Source organism: Podarcis bocagei (genome assembly GCF_964188305.1).
Source record: "Podarcis bocagei genome assembly, chromosome: 6".
In the NCBI taxonomy this organism is placed as follows: domain Eukaryota; kingdom Metazoa; phylum Chordata; class Lepidosauria; order Squamata; family Lacertidae; genus Podarcis; species Podarcis bocagei.
In genome coordinates, this window is record NC_138130.1 from 84,986,172 (window position 1) to 85,006,892 (window position 20,721).

Here is a 20,721-nt window from a genome sequence, read left to right on the forward strand (position 1 = left end):
CAACCATCTCGTCCTCTGTCGTCCCCTTCTCCTTGTGCCCTCCATCATTCCCAACATCAGGGTCTTTTCCAGGGAGTCTTCTTTTCTCATGAGGTGGCCAAAGTATTGGAGCCTCAGCTTCAGGATCTGTCCTTCCAGTGAGCACTCAGGGCTGATTTCCTTCAGAATGGATAGGTTTGATCTTCTTGCAGTCTATGGGACTCTCAAGAGTCTCCTCCAGCACCATAATTCAAAAGCATCAGTTCTTCAGCGATGTTGCTTATATATGTATTTATAAGAGAACACTGAAGAGGATCTATAGTTAGAACCCCTAGCTTGGCATTCACCTTTTTCAGAGGTGCCAGAGGGTTGATGTTTTTGCTTATCTATTTACCATGATGCAACATCCCTGACCCTTACCATGCCAGTCCCTGCCAGCTCTGACCCTATCAGTGGATATCTGAACTGAAGTCCTTTTTTAAAAAAAAATATTGCCCCAGTGTGCATCATTTTATACTTACTTGCAGTGAACCATATTTGACATTTAATTGCGAAGCAATCCATTTTGGAGGCATCTTCACATTCCCTTTACCCTAGCATATGCATTTTTGTACACATTCCCTGTCTGGAGAAGAGCATTGCAAAACTGGAAAGAGTGTGGATTTTGAAGAATGGACGTTTTTTGTTTCTCATGTTCTTTTCTAAAGTGTGTATTGGGTAGGTTCGCCTTTAAATGCGGACTGAATCGGTTTTCTCCCTGCTCCGTGGCAGTAGCTCATGGGAGGGCATAAGACTTGACCCCTCCTCACTCCCTTGTCCAAGGGCTTTCCAGCGAAATTTGCATGGTTAAATTCTAAACAAAACAAGGAAATGTTCTATCCCAGCCCTTTCTGTATAATCCACGGCGCTGATTATTTTGACTCTTGAAATAGAGACTTCGGTTTTGGCATGGGTTTGGAGGCAACAGCTGTCTCCATGCCCATGTAGGTAAACAGAACTGTGTAGTGTACGGCTAATGCTGTAATGCATTCCAACACTGACCTTTGCTGTGCTCTGTGCATCATTTTACTCAGCATTGTCTGTGTTCTGTGGCTTCATCTAGTAATCCCCTGTGGCTCCAGCAGTTCATGCCATACAACTCCATCTGGACCCAAAAATCTGGTGTGTTTGCTTGTGTTGAAATCTAGCTGTGCATCCCGGTCTTGATTTTGAAAGCACAGGTTGTTATTGTTGTTGTTGTTGCCTTGATATTGTATTTCTCCCCACAGTGCGTGGCCAGGAAGAACACTGTGTATGCATTTGCAGAGTTACCGGTACCTCTTAGGGAACTTAGGAACAGGCACAGACCTAGTCATGGTTGGTTGCAATTCATCTGGCATTTGGGATCACAAGCAGGTTCAGGTGGAAGCTTTCTCAAAGGACATTATGTTATGACTGTTCAAGGTGGCAAAAGGATGCCCCCGGTGTAGTAGTAATATGTGGGTTTCCAGAGATGTCCACATGTTACCTTCAGAGAGTGTACAGTCTGTGTACCTGTATACACAATAGTTGAGCTGCGCAGATCAACATGTGTACATTCTTTCAGTACATGCCCAAACATCATCATCACCATCACCATCATTATCATTTACTGAATATCTATATCTCCCTTCATCTAGGGATCACGGGGCAGTTTACAAGATAAACACTGGTACACATGTAGAGACATTCTGTCATTTAAAACAAAAAACATATAAATAAAATTATAATTAGTAAAATTATAAAGTAAGGTTTGAAACTAAGCATGACCAAGGATAAGGAATGATGGGAGCGGGAGTCTAACAACCTCTCTAGGAGGCCACAGGTTCCCCACATTTGCCCTAATGAATGTAGGTAGGGTAGGCAACTGGCCATCGTCAGAAACATTGTCCGGGCAGAAACTGGATGTATGGCAGAAAATCCAGTTGTTGTTTTTTGCAATTTCCCTTAAAATTGGCAAAAAACTTCAAAAACAACAACAACAACAACAACAACAACAACAACAACAACAACAACAACAACAACAACAACAACTTTGGCCCCCTCCCCAAAAACTTTGCCCAAAAAAGTTCAACTACTTTTCTGTCCATATTTTCACTTTCTGAAATATGGCAGCCCTATTTCAGGAGGCCTTTGCAACACTGAATGCTGCTGTAATGCCCCTATTTTCTTGATGTCTCAATCTGTGTTTTAAAATTTGTATGTTGTATGTTCTATTTTTTTAATTTTTTTGCCCGTGAGGTTTATATTCCTCAAGTAAATAAAGAAAACCTGCTAACGCCTGGGGTAGGGTCAGTGGGTCCATTTTTCTGCCACCTTGGCCCTTCAAATCCCATGAGACTCTGAAAGTCCATGAGATTTCACACTCTCCTCTTCCTGTGGTGACAGGAAGATCTCCGTCATCGCAAGGGCTTCCTTCTCAGCTTGTGGCACCCAGGAAGCTTCCTGAACACCAGCAGTGGAGCCCAGCAATGGGGGACAGGAGTGTTGGTTTCTGTTTCCCTCACTGAGCTGCAGCTGGTTGTCACAAGACAATGTTTTCATTCCACAGTTCAAGTTACTGTTGGATTCCCACGGGAATGGGAGACTGGATGTGACGTACACTGGTTTTCTGTTTCTTTGTTCTGTCGTTTCTTTGTTGAGAGAGTTGATCTCGGCTCTCACAGAGGCAAGATGTACATTTGTGTGTTCACGGTATAGTGAAATAAAATAGCAATGTAGCCATACCGGCCTCATCCTTTCGTTGCGGACAACGAGATTACACTCTGCTGGGCTCAAGGCAAGATGAGCCATAACAGCTCCAAATGGGCCGGAGCTGAATAAACTGACAAGGAGATGGATCAGTGCTACTTCCTCCCACCATCACGGAATAAAGGGTGTCTAACTGTTATGGGCTCTCAGACTTCGGAATCAGGGTGGGCTACAAATCCAATAAAGGAGCAGTAAAATAAATACTGTAATACAATTTAATTTTGGACTAAATTGGGCCATAATGTTAAACCATGTTTAAATTATGACCCTGCAAAGGTTTAATCAAATTGCTGGAAATGTAAACTAAGAAAAGCAGATTTTTACAAGTAAGGTGGTCATGTTCAAAACTACAAGGATTCTCAGATATGGTATTGTCAGAGTTAGTCAGCTTATCAAAAACTGGCAAAGGATCCTGTTGTTATAGGCCTTCTTGGACTATTAAATGTAATAGATATAGATGACTGGGCACGAATTTTAAATTTTTTTATTTTAATTTTTTGCAGCAGAAAATGTGTTGGCTGAGTCTTGGAAACATACAGAAACCGATCAGGACGGAAAACGTTTGCCTGAGCTTAAGGGTATATTGGGAATGGAAAAATAAAGACACAATATTTAAAATTACCAAAATTAACAAGAATCTTATATACAGTATTGTCAGTTTTTTAGTGAGCAAGTTAAAGAAACCAAGTCTATGTAATGTTCTGCTTTGCTTGCTGTTGAAAAACTTTTAATAACAAAAATTAAGATGCCGGTGATGTTTTACAAGCATCTGGGATTGAGCATGAAACTTACTTTGCAAGCAAAATTACTTGCAAAACTAATAAATACTAGGGAGGTAACCCCTTTCACCAGGCTTTTATAGAAAAATAAGTAAAAGGGGCTGCTCGCAAGGCCACTTTAAAGGCAGCTCGAACCACATGGAAGCAATACATTTTCCCATGGAAGTGTGTTTTGATGAAGTTAACGTATGGCATACATTCCATATAATTAGAGATGGTATAAAATAACTGCAAAGAAAAATGAAAAAGCCCTCCACGAAATGTCAAGGGGCAACACAATTCTGTGCAATAAACAGCATGTGTTTATAAATAGAAGATCTTGCCAGGGAATCTTGATTACATATTGTGACAGAGTTTTAATATTCCTGGACAAAGGGAATGCGGGCAACGAAAGATTCTTTGAGTTTAGTAAAACAATGGATACAATCTCGCTTTCAAAATATTGATATTGGCGCAGATACAGACAACATCACATGGACTGAATGCGCTGCCGGAGTAACTATAAACACAAGGTTAGAGCAAAGAGCATATTGTCCCGCAAAGCCAGGATCTCAGGAAAGTGCCTCGTGGGGCACCCTACCGATGCAACTCGGGTTCAACATCCCTTTAATAGTGTCAGAGAGTAACTGGCCTCTCAAGGGAATCTCTGAAGATGAGAGGAAGAACAGCAAACATGGATAAAGATAACAGATTTAAGCAGGCTGACCTAGCTAAATAATAAAAATTGAGCGGAAAATAAAATAGACCTATAGATTTAAAAAGAAGAAGAAGGAAGGCTTAACTGATCCATCCTTTTATTGATTATTGGGAGTGGGCATGATGGTGGTTTATGTCCGAAGGGAGAACATCCTTGTGTTGCCTAGACAATTGGGGGTAACACTTCCTATTTTCATCACAATACACCTAGAATATGGAAGGGCAGCTCTATTTTCCCATGCTGTGTTACAAGCCAGTGCTGCGGAAATATGCAGTTGCAATGCCAGCCCAATACATTTTGCTGCCTGAAGCAAAGGACGAGAAGGCCAGCGCCCATTCTATGTGCAGAAGTTGAATCTTACTTCCACAAAGGGGATAATACTCATATAAAAAAGTAAGCTAAAACCACACAGGCCTTTTCCTGTCCTGGGGCAGGCTCACCACCACCTATTTATTTTATTTATTATTTAAATAAAGTTTATTCAATAACAAACAGCAACAAAGGGGATTGGGCAGCATCCTTCACTGCACCTGAGGCCAGCTGATGCACTGAAAGGCTAGGGTAGGGGTCCCGAACCTGCAGTCCATGGGCCGGAAGCGACAGACGGAGGTCGTTTAACCAGCCCACAAGCCGCCCCCGAACCGAGCCACCCGCTCGACGAGTCCCCATGCGCTGTGCTAAACCGGCACAGCATGGCACGGAGACTCTCTTCCGCGGCTCCAGAAATCGTTTCTGTGCATGCCCAGACACCGAAAATCGCTTCTGGGCAGGCGCGATTTCCGGTGCTGCGGACATGCACAGATGTGATTTCTGGCGCTGCGGACATGCACAGATGCGATTTCTGGCGCTGCGGACATGTGCAGACACAATTTCCAGTGTCGCGCTGTGCTGGTCCAGCCCACAGAGGATCTCTGCGGGAGTGATCCGGCCCATGCCTGGTAAGCTTTGCCAACCCCTGGGCTAGGGGAATGCCTGGGGACCTCAGGTAAAATGGCCAAGGGAATGTTGGTTTCTGTTTATGCCACTGTGCAGTGCTCTTGGAGTCACAAGACTCCGTTTACATTCCAGAGACATTCCAGGCTGTTGGAAGTCTCACGGAAGACAGGAGACGGATGTGATGTTACTGGTTTCCTGTTCCTTTGTTTTTCGGTTGCTCTCTGCTCTCACAGAGCGAGGATGTTTCTTTTCTGTCTGTGTAGCGAGAAATAAAACGCTCTTTAGCCATGTAGCTCATACTATCTCGGCTCCTTCCCTGTGCTGGATACTCTCTGTAATGGGAAACGTGCCGGGAGCCTTATCAGAGGCTCAGGTCGTTAATCACGTCGGAGGCGATTCCGGAGGACTTGACCGGAGGAGTTGCTCGGTTGAACACAAATCCGACAGGGAAGTGCCAAGTCACACAGGCAACTGCTTCACTCTGCCTAACGGTAGGGCCAGCTCTGCCCAGTTGCCTAGGCAATTTGGGACACCTCATGTCTTCCAAAGCTGTGCTGCACAGGCTGATAGCTGGAAGGCAACTGGAAGGAAAACTCTCAAGAAGCATTAATATGCCTCCTCTGCCTGCTAATGACATCACTCAAGCCCATGGAATTATGTCAATATAATCTCTTAGGGATGGGCCTGATTTCATGGGCCAACTTTACTGAAACATGCATTTCAGCAGACTAAGGAAGTACGAGACATCCGATTTGTGAGTAAAGTATTTATTAGAGGAGATACAGGGAATCATTTCCTCAAAGGGGTTATGGGGTTTTCTTTGGACATGTTAGCTCTCAGAGACAGTAAATTTGAGAAGGCCTGCAATACCTGGCAAATGATTTGGCATGTGAAATAATCACTCATTGCCAGCTTTCTGATTCCCCCACAGCAAGGCGATGCAATGAGGTAACACAGGAATTATGGCATCCTTCAGAAAGTAGTATTGCAAACATTAAATCCATCACAGCGTCCCAGGCAAAGCCACTTTACCCTGAGAAATAGTGTTATTATGCCTGGTTGCAATAGTTCAGCGCTGAAGCATTTCAGGGCCTGAAAAAACAGAGATGATGTCATGTTGTAAAGCAACAAAATTCCTTTAAGATCTGACATACATCTTCACGTGTTTAAATTATAGTTCACGGACGACGGTTTTTGCTTTCTTGGTTGCTCAAAATTAGGCCCTTGGGCACATAACTTGTCCAGAGTCCAAAATGCATTTATTTTCCTGTCAGGCCTCCAGAGATCATCATTTCCCATTCATTCCTCTGGCCAGAAGGAAACCTCTGTGGAATAGAATGAAGCAATAAACCTCAAAATATCAAGTAGAACCAAGATACTAGTCCTTTGACTATTGATACATGTGGGGGTGAGACTCTTACTGAAGCAACAAACAACATGTTGTATACCTATCCACACTACAAACTTATAGTACTTTTATTATCTTTGCAACTGGAATGGTTTCTTCCCAAAAGATGCTGCGAATTGTAGTCTGAGTGAGTCCTGAGAATAGTCCTGAGATCCCCTTACAGGACAACAGTTCCACTTACCAGATTTTCCCGTGAAGGTGAAGAATGGGCCTAAACACTCTTACTACAGAATAAGTCCTGTTGAACTTAATGAGGAGGGATCTGAAGGAAGCAAGAAAAGAGAGCTTTGAAGGTAAAGTCAAGGAGCTTGTCCTGGATCTGGAAATGGGCAGGAAATCAGCACAATAGAGGGATTTAAGGATGGATGTCATGTGATCAACATGATGAGAGGAGTGAATGATTTTGCCTGCAGAGTGTTGTATAGATGTGAGGAGACTGAAGTGAGGCCTCGTAAGACCAGAAAGGAGAAAGAGGCATGGCAACAGAGGGAGAAATACTGTAAAATGCTTTGCAAATGAGATATGCAATAAAAACGGAAAGATCATTGATAATGGGCGTGTGTAGTGCTTTGAGTCTCTGACTGAAATCTGACTGCAGTCATGACCATCTCGCTATTCTCTTAGAGCAGATCCACACCATACATTTAAAACACATTTCATGCACATTTAAAGCATATGACTTTTCCCAAAGAACCCTGGGAACTGTAGTTTGTGCCAGACAAAGCTGCAGTTCCCAGCACCCTTAACAAACAACAGTTCCCAGGATTCATAGGGAGAAATCATGTGCTTTAAATGTGCCCTGAATGTGATTTAGATGTATGCTGTGGATATGTCCTTAATCTCATCCACTCTCTGCCTCCCACATCTGCAGTATGAGGATGATAGTATTGACCTAACCTTAAAGGCTGTTTAAAGGATTAACTGAGATAATGGATAAAGGATGAGGACCCTGTGGCCTTTAAAATGTCGCTGAACTTGAACTCCCATAAGCCCTAGGTAGCATGGCCAGTGGTCATGGATGATGGGTATTGCAGTCCAACAACATCGGGAGGATCACAGTTTCCGTATCCCTTATGTATATAATGTGGTATGAATACTCAATAAGCTCTTCAACACTACCTACAGTGTAATCCCATGCATGTTTACTCAGAGGTAAGTCTCACTAGGATTGCAGAGGTTCTGTGTTCATGTGTTTGGGAATAAGCATAATTAAACTCAGTGTGATTTACTTTTGAGGAAACCTGTCTAGGAGTGGATTGAAAGTGACAGACTGAGCTTTTAAGAATCAATGTGCATACTAAAATTCAAAGGCATATTCTCTACTGCAGGGGTATGCAACCTAAGGCCTGGGGGCTGGATGCGGCCCAATCGCCTTCTCAATCCGGCCTGCAGATGGTCTGGGAATCAGCATGTTTTTACATGAGTAGAATGTGTCCTTTTATTTAAAATGCATCTCTGGGTTATTTGTGGGGCCTGCCTGGTGTTTTTACATGAGTAGAATGTGTGCTTTTATTTAAAATGCATCTCTGGGTTATTTGTGGAGCATAGGAATTCATTCGTTTTTTTCTTCAAAATATAGTCCGGCCCCCCACAAGGTCTGAGGGACGATAGACCAGCCCATGGCTGAAAAAGGTTTCTGACCCCTGCTCTATTGTATATTTTGAAAAGTTGTTTTGTCTGTTCACTATGCATTTGGACACCTCTTTAAGATACCACACCAAAATTTTGCATGATGGTTCCTGAGATCAAATACTGTAGGTGGTTTCTATGTGTGGATACAATTGGAAGTCATTTTGAATCTAGATGGCAGACTGAACTTTTCAAAACTGGACTGGTGTTTTTTTTTATGTTTCTTAGACTTTACCAGAAATGCCAGGTGCTGCTGTTTCATTATGTTAACATTGTTATAGGTTTTGTTTTCTGGTTTTAGTTCATGATTTTATTAGAATCTGTGTTTGTTTTAATTGTGATACTTGTATAACCTGCCCTAGAATTATTTAGTGAAGGGCAAGTTGTAAGTATAGTACGTATAATAAATGAATAAGAAGTTATGAGCAAAAATCCTGGATTATTCTCACCCCTTACTTTAAAAACTTAATAGTATTTGGGTTACTTTAGGCAACAGCTCAGACTCTGCTTGCCCAGAACATACTGACATATGGGAAAGCTGCTCAAAAATTAGATTTTACCTCAGAAGAAAAGAACTGAGTTCCCTCCCAATTATTTCCCCATGTCCTCCAGCAGATTAAAGAGCCAAAGAACAGTTCCTTCTTTCTCTATTAGGAAACTGAAACTGGGATCACAATGAAAATGATTAATTTTGATCACAGTTTAGCGTTTTGACAGACTCTGAGCTTCGCTTCAGTCAGCTGCAGATGCTGTTAATAAATTTAGATGTGAAATTATAGCCACAGGTGATAAAGTTGTCAAGAAACATTCTGGATGCCTAGAATTCAGATTGCGTTTCCAAGAACACATAAGCTACTGGGCAGTTTTCTGTACTCTGAGACAAACGTCTCATTAGTACCTCATTAACACCAGCTGCCAATGATAGGCAGTTCGGGGGCAAGCTGCTGTTTCAAAGAGACCCCCCCTGAGGCCTGAGAAGAAAAAGCTTTGCCAAACACACAGCCATCTCAGCAGGGTTGGCCCAAGACAACGTGTCGCCTGATGCGAAAGACAATATGACCATATACAGAAGCCAACTATATGGGCACTTGAATCTGACTACAGTACCAGTGTTGGAATGTATATTATTTTGTTTATTAAATTCGTATACCGCCCTACATTCGAAGATGACAGGGCAGTTCACAACATCCTCCACCAAACATCAGGCAACAGGACGGGTTAAGGGACTCGGGACAGGCAATATGGCCACAGAGGGGAATGGCTGGGGGTATCTGATGCTGATCCCTGAATCATTCGCCTGAGGCAGCCACCTCACCTTGCCTATTATTTATTAAATTTGTATACTGCCTTTCATCTGCAGATCTCAGGGCGCTTATAGTCTTGTGGCACCTTGAAGACTAACACATTTATTATGGCGTAAGTTTTCATGGACTGCAGTCCACTTCATCAAACACATGAAGTATTATCCTAAATGGCAGGTATTACCGTATTGGCCCGAGCATAAGCCACACTCCCCCCCCCCAAAAAAAAATTCTGACCGTGAAAAGTTAAAGTACGGCTTAAATTCGCAACCTTACAAAAATTGGCTTTTACGATATCGCTGCTGAAACAGTCATACGGTAAAATGGAACAAAAAAAAAGTTTTATTGCCGATTTGCATTCTAATGTCATTCATCGCTTTCCCTCTATTTTACAGTGTTGATTTTTTTATTTGCATTTACAGTGCTACAAACAGGTGTTTAACCCACTTGCAGGTCCTCTCTAGTATCCATATGATTTTCTTCTACATTTGCCATTTACGGGTGTGAGTGCTTGCGGAATTGTAGCAAGCTAGCTATGGGGTTCAGGATAAGTCTCTCTCTCACACATTTCTTCCTCCCAGTGTTCACCGCTGCTCCCTTGCCCTGCTTTCCGCTGTTTAAGTTGTCTGCTTCACGCTGCCTAATGGTGGAACCACCCCGATATCTTTTAGTTAATCACTAACTCCAGTCTCATCTGGTTGTGTGCAGGAGCTCACAGACTGGATCCGGATTTTGGTTGTAATGCTGCTAACTTACGTTGTCCCAAATGGCTCACCACAAGCTAGGTTTTCCACGTCACATGCTGATATGGTTGAGTTATTTCTGCTATGCTAAAGAAAAAAACTGGTTGCACCATATGAGTGATGTGGTTTTTTTTAAAAAAAAATATATTCTTAGGACATTTGGTCGGATGTTAGTGCTCCTCCAAAAATACTAATTAGATATGAACATTCAGTTCTGTCTGGCATCTGCAGGAAAATTCAAGGTTGCAACGGCTCAACTGATGCACATGCCAAAGACACCCTGTTTGCACCATTGCATCCTCTTAACCAGAGCATCTCACTAGGAGCCCAGCAGATGGCAGCACCCCCAGGTTTGGTTTCCTTCTGACACAGGATCCAAATCCACAAGTTCTGCCTCCTCAAAATGCATTGGGCAAATTGTAAGATTAACTGTCAATGTCACTTTGGGCTTCTAAAAATCCACATTTGGAAGTAATCTTCAACATCATCAAACCTGTGATGCCAACTTAAATCAGAATAACCTGCGTTACAGCTGGAACATGTGACACCACTTCTGTGCCCTTTCTACTGGCTACCAGTGCAATTATGGATCTTTAAGGCCCTAAATAGTTAAGGACTGGATTAATTTGAGGACCATCTGCACTGGAGGAGACTCTTGGGAGTCCCATGGACTGTAAGAAGATCAAACCTCTCCATTCTTAAGGAAATCAGCCCTGAGTGCTCACTGGAAAGACAGATCGTGAAGCTGAGGCTCCAATACTTTGGCCACATCATGAGAAGAGAAGACTCCCTGGAAAAGACCCTGATGTTGGGAAAGATGGAGGGCACGAGGAGAAGGGGACGACAGAGGACAAGATGGTTGGACAGTGTTCTAGAAGCTACCAGCATGAGTTTGACCAAACTGCGGGAGGCAGTGGAAGACAGGGGTGCCTGGCGTGCTCTGGTCCATGAGGTCACGAAGAGTCAGACACGACTAAACGACTAAACAACAATATGCACCTGCTGCTGAGGCCCTGCTTATATGTCCACCAGCAACACCAGTTAGGTTAGTGAGCACATGAGACAGGGCCTTCTGGGTGGTATCCTCACAGCTGTGGAACTCTTGCTCCAGTTAACATTTGCTTGGTCTCTTTAGTTCTGGCTTTGAATAAGGCCCCAAAATTACATTTTTACTATTGCCTTTCCTCAAAAACATTTAAGTGACCTAAAGCTACAATCCTAACCCCACTTAATTGGGAGTAAGCCCAGCAGAATTCAATAAAACTGACTTCTCCATTGACATGATTAGGATTGCACTCTCGTTCAGGATCTCTCTATTTGACTGTGTCCAATCAATGCTCCATACTCTGCCAGAGGTTCTATTGCTTCCTTTTTCTCTGTACATCATTTTGTGAGGGCTCAGCCCTGAAAAGTGACTAATAAATAACTGGAATGGGATGAGTGAATGAATGAATGAATGAATACAGTTCAGGTCCTTTTGATGTTCTTATCCAGCTACTCCCCTATCAGACCTCTAACAACAACAACCACAACCACAACCCAACAGATCTCTATTTATTCACATGAGATTTTGGCTCTTTTAGCTTTGAACAAAAACCACTACTTAGAATCTGTAAAGCTGCTGTACAAAAAACAATTGCTTTCAGAACTCTTTGAATATTGTACAAAAAGTGGTCTAGCCTTAACCATAAACCAAACAAGATGAGCAAAGAGGTTCAGGGGAAAAGGTGCATATGTTTTAATATGAATTGCATGTTTTATATAGATTATTTGACATATTTTCCAGGTACTACAATCTTTACCAGAATTTATTCTCTTTACAGAATTTATACATAATTTGGATTTTATGATTTACGGATTTTATGGTGCAGCAGGTAGGACTGGAAATGTCCCCGCCTGAAACTCTGGAAAGCCACTGGGAGTCAAAGTGGAGAAGATTGAACTAGATGGACCAATGGTTGGAATCACTATAAGGCGAGTTTCTGTGGTCTGTGGAATTTATGGTGAACCAGTGGTTGATCAGATGTTGTTGAGTACCAATTTCCTTTTTTAAAAATAATTTTTATTAACAGGCCAATCAAATCACATTATTTCCAAATCACATTAGTTCCAAATTATACAGCCAAATTTTTAAATTTTTGTTGGGGGTACCCATACTTCAAGCTCCAAAAAGGGGTCCAAACATCACTTATATTGCTGCTTTAATTAGACAGTTCTATCCAGTTCTGTCCAGATAGTCTCTTTGCTACTTTCCTCATCTTCTTGTTGTTATCATATATTCCTTTCTTTGCGATCTCTGATAATCTTCACAAGCGGGTTGAAAACAAACATCCTCTGTGTGGGTTTTACACTCTCCAAAAATCATATCACATAAGGACAGATGCCATTCCACACCTTCTTAAAGAACTTTCCCTCAGTCTGTCCGTTGATTTCCCCAGGCTTGCCAAGCATATCTCAGAGGGCTCTGCCAGGTCTAGATCACATTCCGAAAATCCTTCACATTCCGATGATCCTGGTCCTCCTCCCCCCGTCCTTCTTAGGCAAGCCTGTCTTAACGAGACACCATTTGAAAATGCGTCATAAAACTTTCCTCCGTTCTCCGATGTTTACCAATCCTCTCTTTGAACAATAATTCACTCCACACAGTTCTTAAATTCCTGCTTGTGATAAATAAATTGCAACAATTCTTCTCTCTGGGGTGGAGGGTTATTAATACTCACATAAGGCAAAAAAGAAAGAAAAGTTTTTTCCTCCACCCCCTTTCCATTTCACTCCAGACATACCAGTCTTTTAATGGTGGTTCATCACTTGATTTATTTGTCCCGCCCATCGCTCCGCTCCCAGAGATCCATTAATCAGCAGTCTTAACTCCCGATCTTCGCTTGATGTATGTGCTTTAGCTTCTTTCCAATTATGTATTTCCAATTATATATTTCGAGCTAAAGCGAACCAGTGCGCTAATTGGAGACAGCGTCAGGAAGAGCCGACTTCACACAAGGGCTTGTGCCAAGTGTTCGCACCCCCCCTTCTTTCAAATCCGGGGGTGAATTATGGACACCGCTGGCAAGGCAGTCCCCCCCAACCCCTTGGGGGGCCGGGAAGGCTGCATACTTCCCATAGCAGCCTCTTAATTACCTCGTGTGGGTCGGAGAGATGTTATTGTCGGCCATCTTCCAATGCGCCCCCTGGTGGTCCCCCATTGAGTACCAATATCCATCAACCCCAGTCAGTGTGGACGGTGGTCAGGGATGGGAACTGCAGCCACAACACCACAAGGTAGCTTCCTGTGTTCCTATCTAGAGGACCAAAAGTTCCCCATCTTTGTTCTATGAGATGACTTAGGTCCATTACTTGCTATGAGGGTCAGTACTGAAGCCTTTGCTTGCTTGCTTTATGCTCCATGAGCTTAATAGAGCTAAGGTGGGGTGGCTGACAGCTGGAGGGTCTTTATTTAGGTGCTTCCTCAGGATGCCTGCAGATTGCTCTCCTGTTCTTGCAGAGAACACCCTGTCCACTCCATGAAAGTACTGCATGTTCCAAAGCTCCTAGGAAGCGCAGTTCATAAATTGCTCCTTCCTCTGAGTCACTTCTTATACTTTTAGAACCTCAGCACACAACATTCTGTTGACTTTGTGACGGAGAAGGGAAGATGATCAGCCAACAAATGCTATCCAAGGTTACAAACATTTGAGTCTCACTAAAGGGCAGAACTACATGTTACATTGAGTCTGAGGTCATGGCACTGCAGAGAGAGCCAATGTGCCTCCCTTATGTTGGACCCTGTCTCTCATCAGACCCTGCCAAGATGGCCAATGGTCAGGGGTGATAGAAGGTGTAGCCCATCAATATTGGGACTGGGGGAACAGGTTCCCCATCACTAACCTAGTCTATAGGTGGCTGCCTTCTCCAATAACATTTGTGGGTTATGCTTGCTTCACATCATTGACTGCTCCATGCTAAGAATGCTATGAGATCAGAATTCACAGGTGGATCGCCATAGATGTTTCATGCAGATGGTAAACATTTAATGCAATAGTTCCATCTTAGTGTTACATCAAGCCCAGTAACTAAAACAAAAAGAGAGAGAAATAACCCATAACTTAATTGAACTAAAAGACATTGTATAGTGGTACCTCGGGTTAAGAACCTAATTCGTTCCGGAGGTCCATTCTTAACCTGAAACTATTCTTAACCTGAGGTACCACTTTAGCTAATGGGCCTCCCGCTGCCACTGCGCCACCGCTGTGCAACTTCTGTTCTCATCCTGAAGCAAAGTTCTTAACCCGAGGTACTACTTCTGGGTTAGTGGAGTCTGTAACCAGAAGCGTTTGTAACCTGAAGTGTCTGTAACGTGGGGTACCACTGTATGCAGGAACCATAAATATTTAAAAATAATGATAATACCTTGTTGTTATACATAAACTCTTTGAAAAATACAGAATATTTCTTGTTGGCATTCATACATCTTGAAAGACAGTGGAATGCCCCTGTGGGGGTGAAGTTAAACAGCTGTGTTAGCAGAACCGAAGTGACCTCCCTAGAGCACAAGCTTGGGCAGTGTGTATGGAGGTTCTGGGCTGCCCAGATGACAAGACCCCCTTCTTAGCCTCGCTGATGTGGTCCAAAGGAAAGCAGAGCAATACGCGTGGCACCAGCTTGGCTGCAGGAATTGCTGGAAGGGGGTGCATAAGGCACCATACACCCATCTTAGGGACTCCAGTCCTGATTTGTGTAGGGTTTACGCCTTTGCCTTGTCTTCTCCCAAATATATCCTGCAAGGCAACACAGGTTTAGGGTCAGAGTTTTCCTTCTCCTAGATGGGCTTCCTTCCCAGGTGACAAGCCTCATCTGCCCATGACTTCCTCTACAGAGCATGCAGAAACTGCCTTCTTGACTGTTGTATCCATGATCGGTCTCATCCGCTCAGTCTTTGCTTGCAGGGCAAGTCCCTAACTCTCTATACATTTGAGACCCATCGGCTACCATCACTTGGTTTAGCTGGTCAGTTGAAACAATTTGTGGCCCCTGACACATATTGGCAGCTTCTAGGAACCACAGGCGAGAGCTGAGTGCAGGGTGGGGACCCAGAAGGAGAAGGATGTATCCCCCACCAGAGGTACTACTCACCCCCTAACACCTAATACACCCCAGAGTACTTGTATTCTGTAATAATATGCAAAAACTCACCAACACAGTAACACAATACTTTTTTCTCTTTTTTTGCTTTGAGAAGGCTATAACTGTCTAGGCTCGATGGAGTCCAATAACATCTGGAGGGTCACATGTTTTCCGTTCCTGACCTAGGTGAATAGCAGTACAAATTGCTAAATGTATTTTGACCTCTGATGACTTGGTGTATCTCAGCATAGTATTTTATTCAAAGCTAGGTAGTAATGAGTCTTGTTTATGAAGAAGGAATGCAATAAATATTTAAATATGAAACAATGGAATTTTTCTGTTTTTAAGAACATGAACCCTGATGTAAACTAGCTTGAAATTGTAATTATTCTTGCTAGCTGCACTCTACCAGTAGCTCCTATTTAATCACTGAAGACAACATTCTGCAATTTAACTCTAATGATGCTTAGAGATAAGTCAAATATGGGGGAAGATGTATCTTCTTATGAACTACCAGTGATATTTTTCTAGAAAAAGAAATGCCTGAACTCACAACGAACACCTCTCTCATTCTCTTAGAATGGCAATAGTGCCCATCTGAGATGTGCCAGAACTGAATTCTGGTGAATTCCAGCTGAAAAAAGCACTGTAAACTACTATGAAGTACCTAAAGGAAGGGTGGCATAAATATGATTTTTAAATATTCATCAAAGCAGGGCTGATGAACACAAACTCCCATCAGCTTTAACTAGCAGGAGGAATGACCAGGAATAACAGGCGCTGGAGTTCAGCAACATCCAGAGGACCAGAGATCTGTTCTGTATTAAAGGTTTGCATGGTATGATAATTCACACAATTCACTCCTCAAAGGTAGCATATCTTTGCTGCTGTAAACATTTTAAAGGAGGGCAGAGGAGCTATGACTCCCATCTTGCCTGACTATTGGCCCAGCACCCTTTTAAAGCTTTGAAATATTGTCTCCTCTTTTTCCATTGTTCAAACCGGAGTGCCATTGCTTATGTATCCAAAACAGCAGCATCCATACATAAGAGATCGGTTCTGAGCAAGCTTGGGGAAACCCCAAGGATTGGAGAGCTCCAATTTTGCAGGGGAAGGGGATAACCATCCAAATGGACCAGCAGGCATGGAATGCTGACTGACTGTTGGGGACCAGGGGACAAAAAGCCAAGGGAATAGGGAATGGAGTATGCTGCAGGAGGGCATGGCTGGCTGGCTGAAATGCTGAACAGAAGCGCTGTGCAGTGCAGCACAGCATTTCGTTGCAGATCCTGCCTGTTTATTGTGCTTGCCTGAGTGTTATGATGCACAGCCTTACTTTGGCTTCTTACAGCTGATATGGAGAAGGCGCTATTTCAAATGAAAAATTAAAGGCAGCAAGGATTCAATGAGCAGGAAACAACTTTGCTCTTGAAATGTTAATGCTCATGCAGCTGAAGCAAATGTACAGACATTTCTCTCTAGTCTAGGACTAGAAAATAATTGCTTCACCCCAAAGACTATCAGGCACTTATGGGAATTTGGAATGAGGCAACAAAAATCAATTTGTATGTTGTTGTTGTTTAGTCATTTAGTCGTGTCTGACTCTTCGTGACCCCATGGACCAGAGCACGCCAGGCACTTCTGTGTTCCACTGCCTCCCGCAGTTTGGTCAAACTCATGCTGGTAGCTTCGAGAACACTGTCCAACCATCTCATCCTCTGTCGTCCCCTTCTTCTTGTGCCCTCAATCTTTCCCAACATCAGGGTCTTTTCCAGGAAGTCTTCTCTTCTCATGAGGTGGCCAAAGTATTGGAGCCTCAGCTTCAGGATCTGTCCTTCCAGTGAGCACTCAGGGCTGATTTCCTTAAGAATGGAGAGGTTTGACCTTCTTGCAGTCCATGGGACTCTCAAGTCTCCTCCAGCACCATAATTCAAAAGCATCAATTCTTCGGCAATCAGCCTTCTTTATGGTCCAGCTCTCACTTCCATACATCACTACTGGGAAAACCATAGCTTTTACTATATGGACCTTTGTTGGCAAGGTGATGTCTCTGCTTTTTAAGATGCTGTCTAGGTTTGTCATTGCTTTTTTCCTAAGAAGCGGGCGTTTTTTAATTTCATGGCTGCTGTCACCATCTGCAGTGATCATGGAGCCCAAGAAAGTAAAATCTCTCACTGCCTCCATTTCTTCCCCTTCTATTTGCCAGGAGGTGATGGGACCAGTGGCCATGATCTTCGTTTTTTTGATGTTGAGCTTCAAGTTATATAGTAGGGGCAAAATGCAAGCTACACATATTCCAAATGGACTGTGTTCCTTTGGGAACAGCCCTGCCTTAAGTTATCCCTTTGTGGCTGGGCTGAGGTTTCAAGACAGTTTGGCAGACACAATTTCTCCCTTTGCTGCAATAAAAGTGGAAGAGGACACTGGAATTGTGTCACAAAATTTCTAAAGGGGTGGAAATCTTATGCCACCTAGAACAGAACGAGTAATCTCAAGAGTGCCTACATGGAAAGGGCTGGTGTTTAAGGTTCTCTTTGTTTGCCCAGCCATTTCATCTGAAAATACAGAGTGGTAAATAGTCAAGTTAAAGCAAATGGGCCGTAAAGAGACAAGTTGCTGCTAAGCCCAGCCTTAAAGGGGAAAATTAGGACAGAGCTGTTCCTACGCATGAACAATATGGATACAGGATCTGACTTGCAAGGAAGGCTTGCAGCTCCCTGAGACAGAGAAGTTGAAAGATGACACTGGGAGGGGGTGGTGGAGATCCTTTATTCAGAAAGTTAAGACATGTGGTCTTAGCTCTTTGCTCATATTTACATAAGGGGCTGGGGTTCTACCAATCCTTTCCTAGGAGGTCACCCAGCCCAATCCAGGATGGAGCTGTAGCATTCCTGACCGATGGCAGTCTGGCGAAGAAAAGCTCAGGAAGGCTGTTCCAATGTCAAAGAGCTCATTCTACTGTCTTAGGAAGCTTCTCCTTAAGCAAGAACAGGTGTGGGAAAGCTTTGGCTTTCCAGAGGTTGCTGAACTACAACCACCATCCTCCATAGCCATGAGCATGCTTGCTTGAGCTGATGGGTGTTGTAGTTCTGGAGAGCCAAAGGTTCCCCCACCTGTCCTGGAATGCTCTCCTGCTCCTCTTTAAGGTGTAGACCAGAGTTTGCATTTGCAGGAACATCAGCATCCTGGCTTGAAAGCCTCTCCCTTGAAATGGAGTCCTCCCTAGCTAGTAAATTTTACAAGGGCTGCCAGTGCAGATATACCAGCTAAGGAAGGGCGAAATTTCAAGCAGGTGGAGCCCTCCTAAGATTAAGGATTCTGTTTCTAGGCACGCTGCAGGAACACTGTTCTTGACTTTTGAAAATGGGCTGTAAGCTGCATTCTACACTAAGTTTATATTCATTCTGTTTACTCCTGATTTTTTATTATTTGCCTCACTGGGAGTGGGAGAGAATAAGGGAGGTCAGTTGCTGTCAGGAAGCATGAAAGGTCGTTCTGTTTACGATAATTGCAAAATTCCAAAGTTCACATCAGGGCAACACCTTCAGTTGGCCAACCTTAATATTATTTATTAGGCACACAGAAAAGTCCACATTAGACTAACGCCTTTATTGAGCCAACCCAAATGCTTGTTCACTATTTCATGGCATTTTGGCTATCCTAAATAAAGGTACACCCCCCCCCCTTACGATTGTTTTCCTTATAGCAGCTCCCTCGGCTTGCAGTTGCAAGACGTTTCTCCAATAATTACAACCAATAATAATAAAGAAATAAAATAACCACCAGCGTTCCAGCGAGCCTCTTAATGAAGAAATTAAACAAGCAAAAATTAGCAACAGTAATGGAAAACTAACAAACGAGCAAAATGAATCAAGCCGCTTTACTTCCACCGCAGACCCAAGGACGCGGGGGGGTGTGGGTGTGTGGGGTGTGTGTGTGTGTTCCCGCTATGCGGGCGTGGCGAGGGGCGGAGCTTGTAATTGCAGCAGGCGGGGTTCGAGAGGCGATCGCGGGGGCGTGACTAACGTTGCTGTGGGGCGGAGCCTCGCGGCGGAGCTTCCCTGCGCTTCGCCCTGGGGGGCGTGGCCAGCTGCGCCGCTGCCTGCAGCACTCGGGTTGCCTCTATGCATTGGCGCGCGAGCTGTTCGGCGCTGCGAAGCTACTGGGTGCGTGGAGATGTTGCAGTAGCGGCGGCGTTGGCTGGGAAGCCTTTTGCTGCTGCTTCATTCATGGTGGCAGGAGGGGTTGCCGTGGCTTCCGCAGCCGCCTTCTCTTGCCCAGGACCAGCCTGTGATGACCCCGGGCGTATTTCGGGCTGTTTGAACGGCGGCGGCGGGGGCGAAAGGGGTGCTTGATGAAAGCGATGTCTCCCCAACAGGATCACATCGGGCAGGGGCGCTCTTCCTCCCTGACCGGAGGGTCCCGGCTCTCCGTAGCTTCCGACGCCAGCAAGGTGAGTGAACCCGCCGCCGCCCCTTTGCAACCCTGCCTGGATCGGGGGACGGGGACGAAAACCACCTTCTCCTGTGCAGACAAGAGACGGACCGGTCGCCTGCTTCGCCCTTGGGTTTTCCAGCGAAGGCTCCCCGTTGCTAACAATAATAATAATAATAATACTGTAGTAATAATAGCTTAACCTGCCCTTTCCTGAAACTTGCAGGCTGGTCCTGTACGCGCAACTCGGGGAGCAAGCCCAGTCGGTTTCCAATGGAGCTTTGCTCCCCAAGGAAGCTGGGCTGGCGCTGCAGCCTCTCCGCGTGCCCAACTTAAAAACACGCTCGTGGGGAAGCAGGTCCTGCAGAGTTCAAGTAAAAAGACCTCAGTGGCAACTGCAGCCTCTTAACTGGTAGGGAGAGCTCGAGTCCGTGCAAGCCCCTCGTTCACTTTTTTCTTTTTTTGCATGACACCCCCCACCCGCTTTTTCCCCTATGTCATTTTCTCTCCCTGCCCATCAATTTCGGGAAATAATGGGGGGGCGGTGTACCCCCCCCCCGGTATCCCCTCTCCACCATTTCCAGTGTCGATGCATTTGTCCTGAAGCGTGCTGGTGGTGGGCGGGGAAGGTCAGGGTGGTGGCGGCGCTGCAAAAAGCATCGCTGCAACCTGCGAAGGTTCCCGGTCCTTAAATGCTGCAGAAAGACGGTCCTGTGCGCGCAACGCGCATGTTTCGGGAAAGCGCAGTAGATGGAGGTCGCTTGCGTTCGGGGGGTGGTGGGGAAGGGGGCTGCGCGTCTTGCGGGAAATGTGCTGCATAGCTGGCGCGGGGGATCGATCGATCTTTCCCTCCCCCGCCCTTGGTAAGATCTCCGACGGAGCGTCGTGATCGAGAGAAACCACCGAGCTGCTGTTCTTGGCACATCGC

At 44.4% G+C, this 20,721-nt stretch overlaps 1 protein-coding gene across 2 annotated transcripts in view; it reads left to right on the forward strand.

The window, feature by feature from the left end:
* The first annotated feature begins 19,426 nt into the window (after positions 1 to 19,426).
* Positions 19,427 to 20,721, forward strand: part of ARHGAP20 (Rho GTPase activating protein 20) — a 78,300-nt gene continuing 77,005 nt past the window's right edge. Inside the window, exon 1 of one of the 2 annotated variants that reach the window (XM_081199359.1) lies at positions 19,427 to 19,812. In XM_081199359.1, coding sequence (XP_081055485.1) covers positions 19,714 to 19,812 — 99 coding nt within the window. In that variant the 5' untranslated portion in view covers positions 19,427 to 19,713. Of the gene's footprint in view, positions 19,813 to 20,634; positions 20,657 to 20,721 lie in introns of those variants that run through there. The other variant, XM_081199362.1, reaches the window with a different exon arrangement.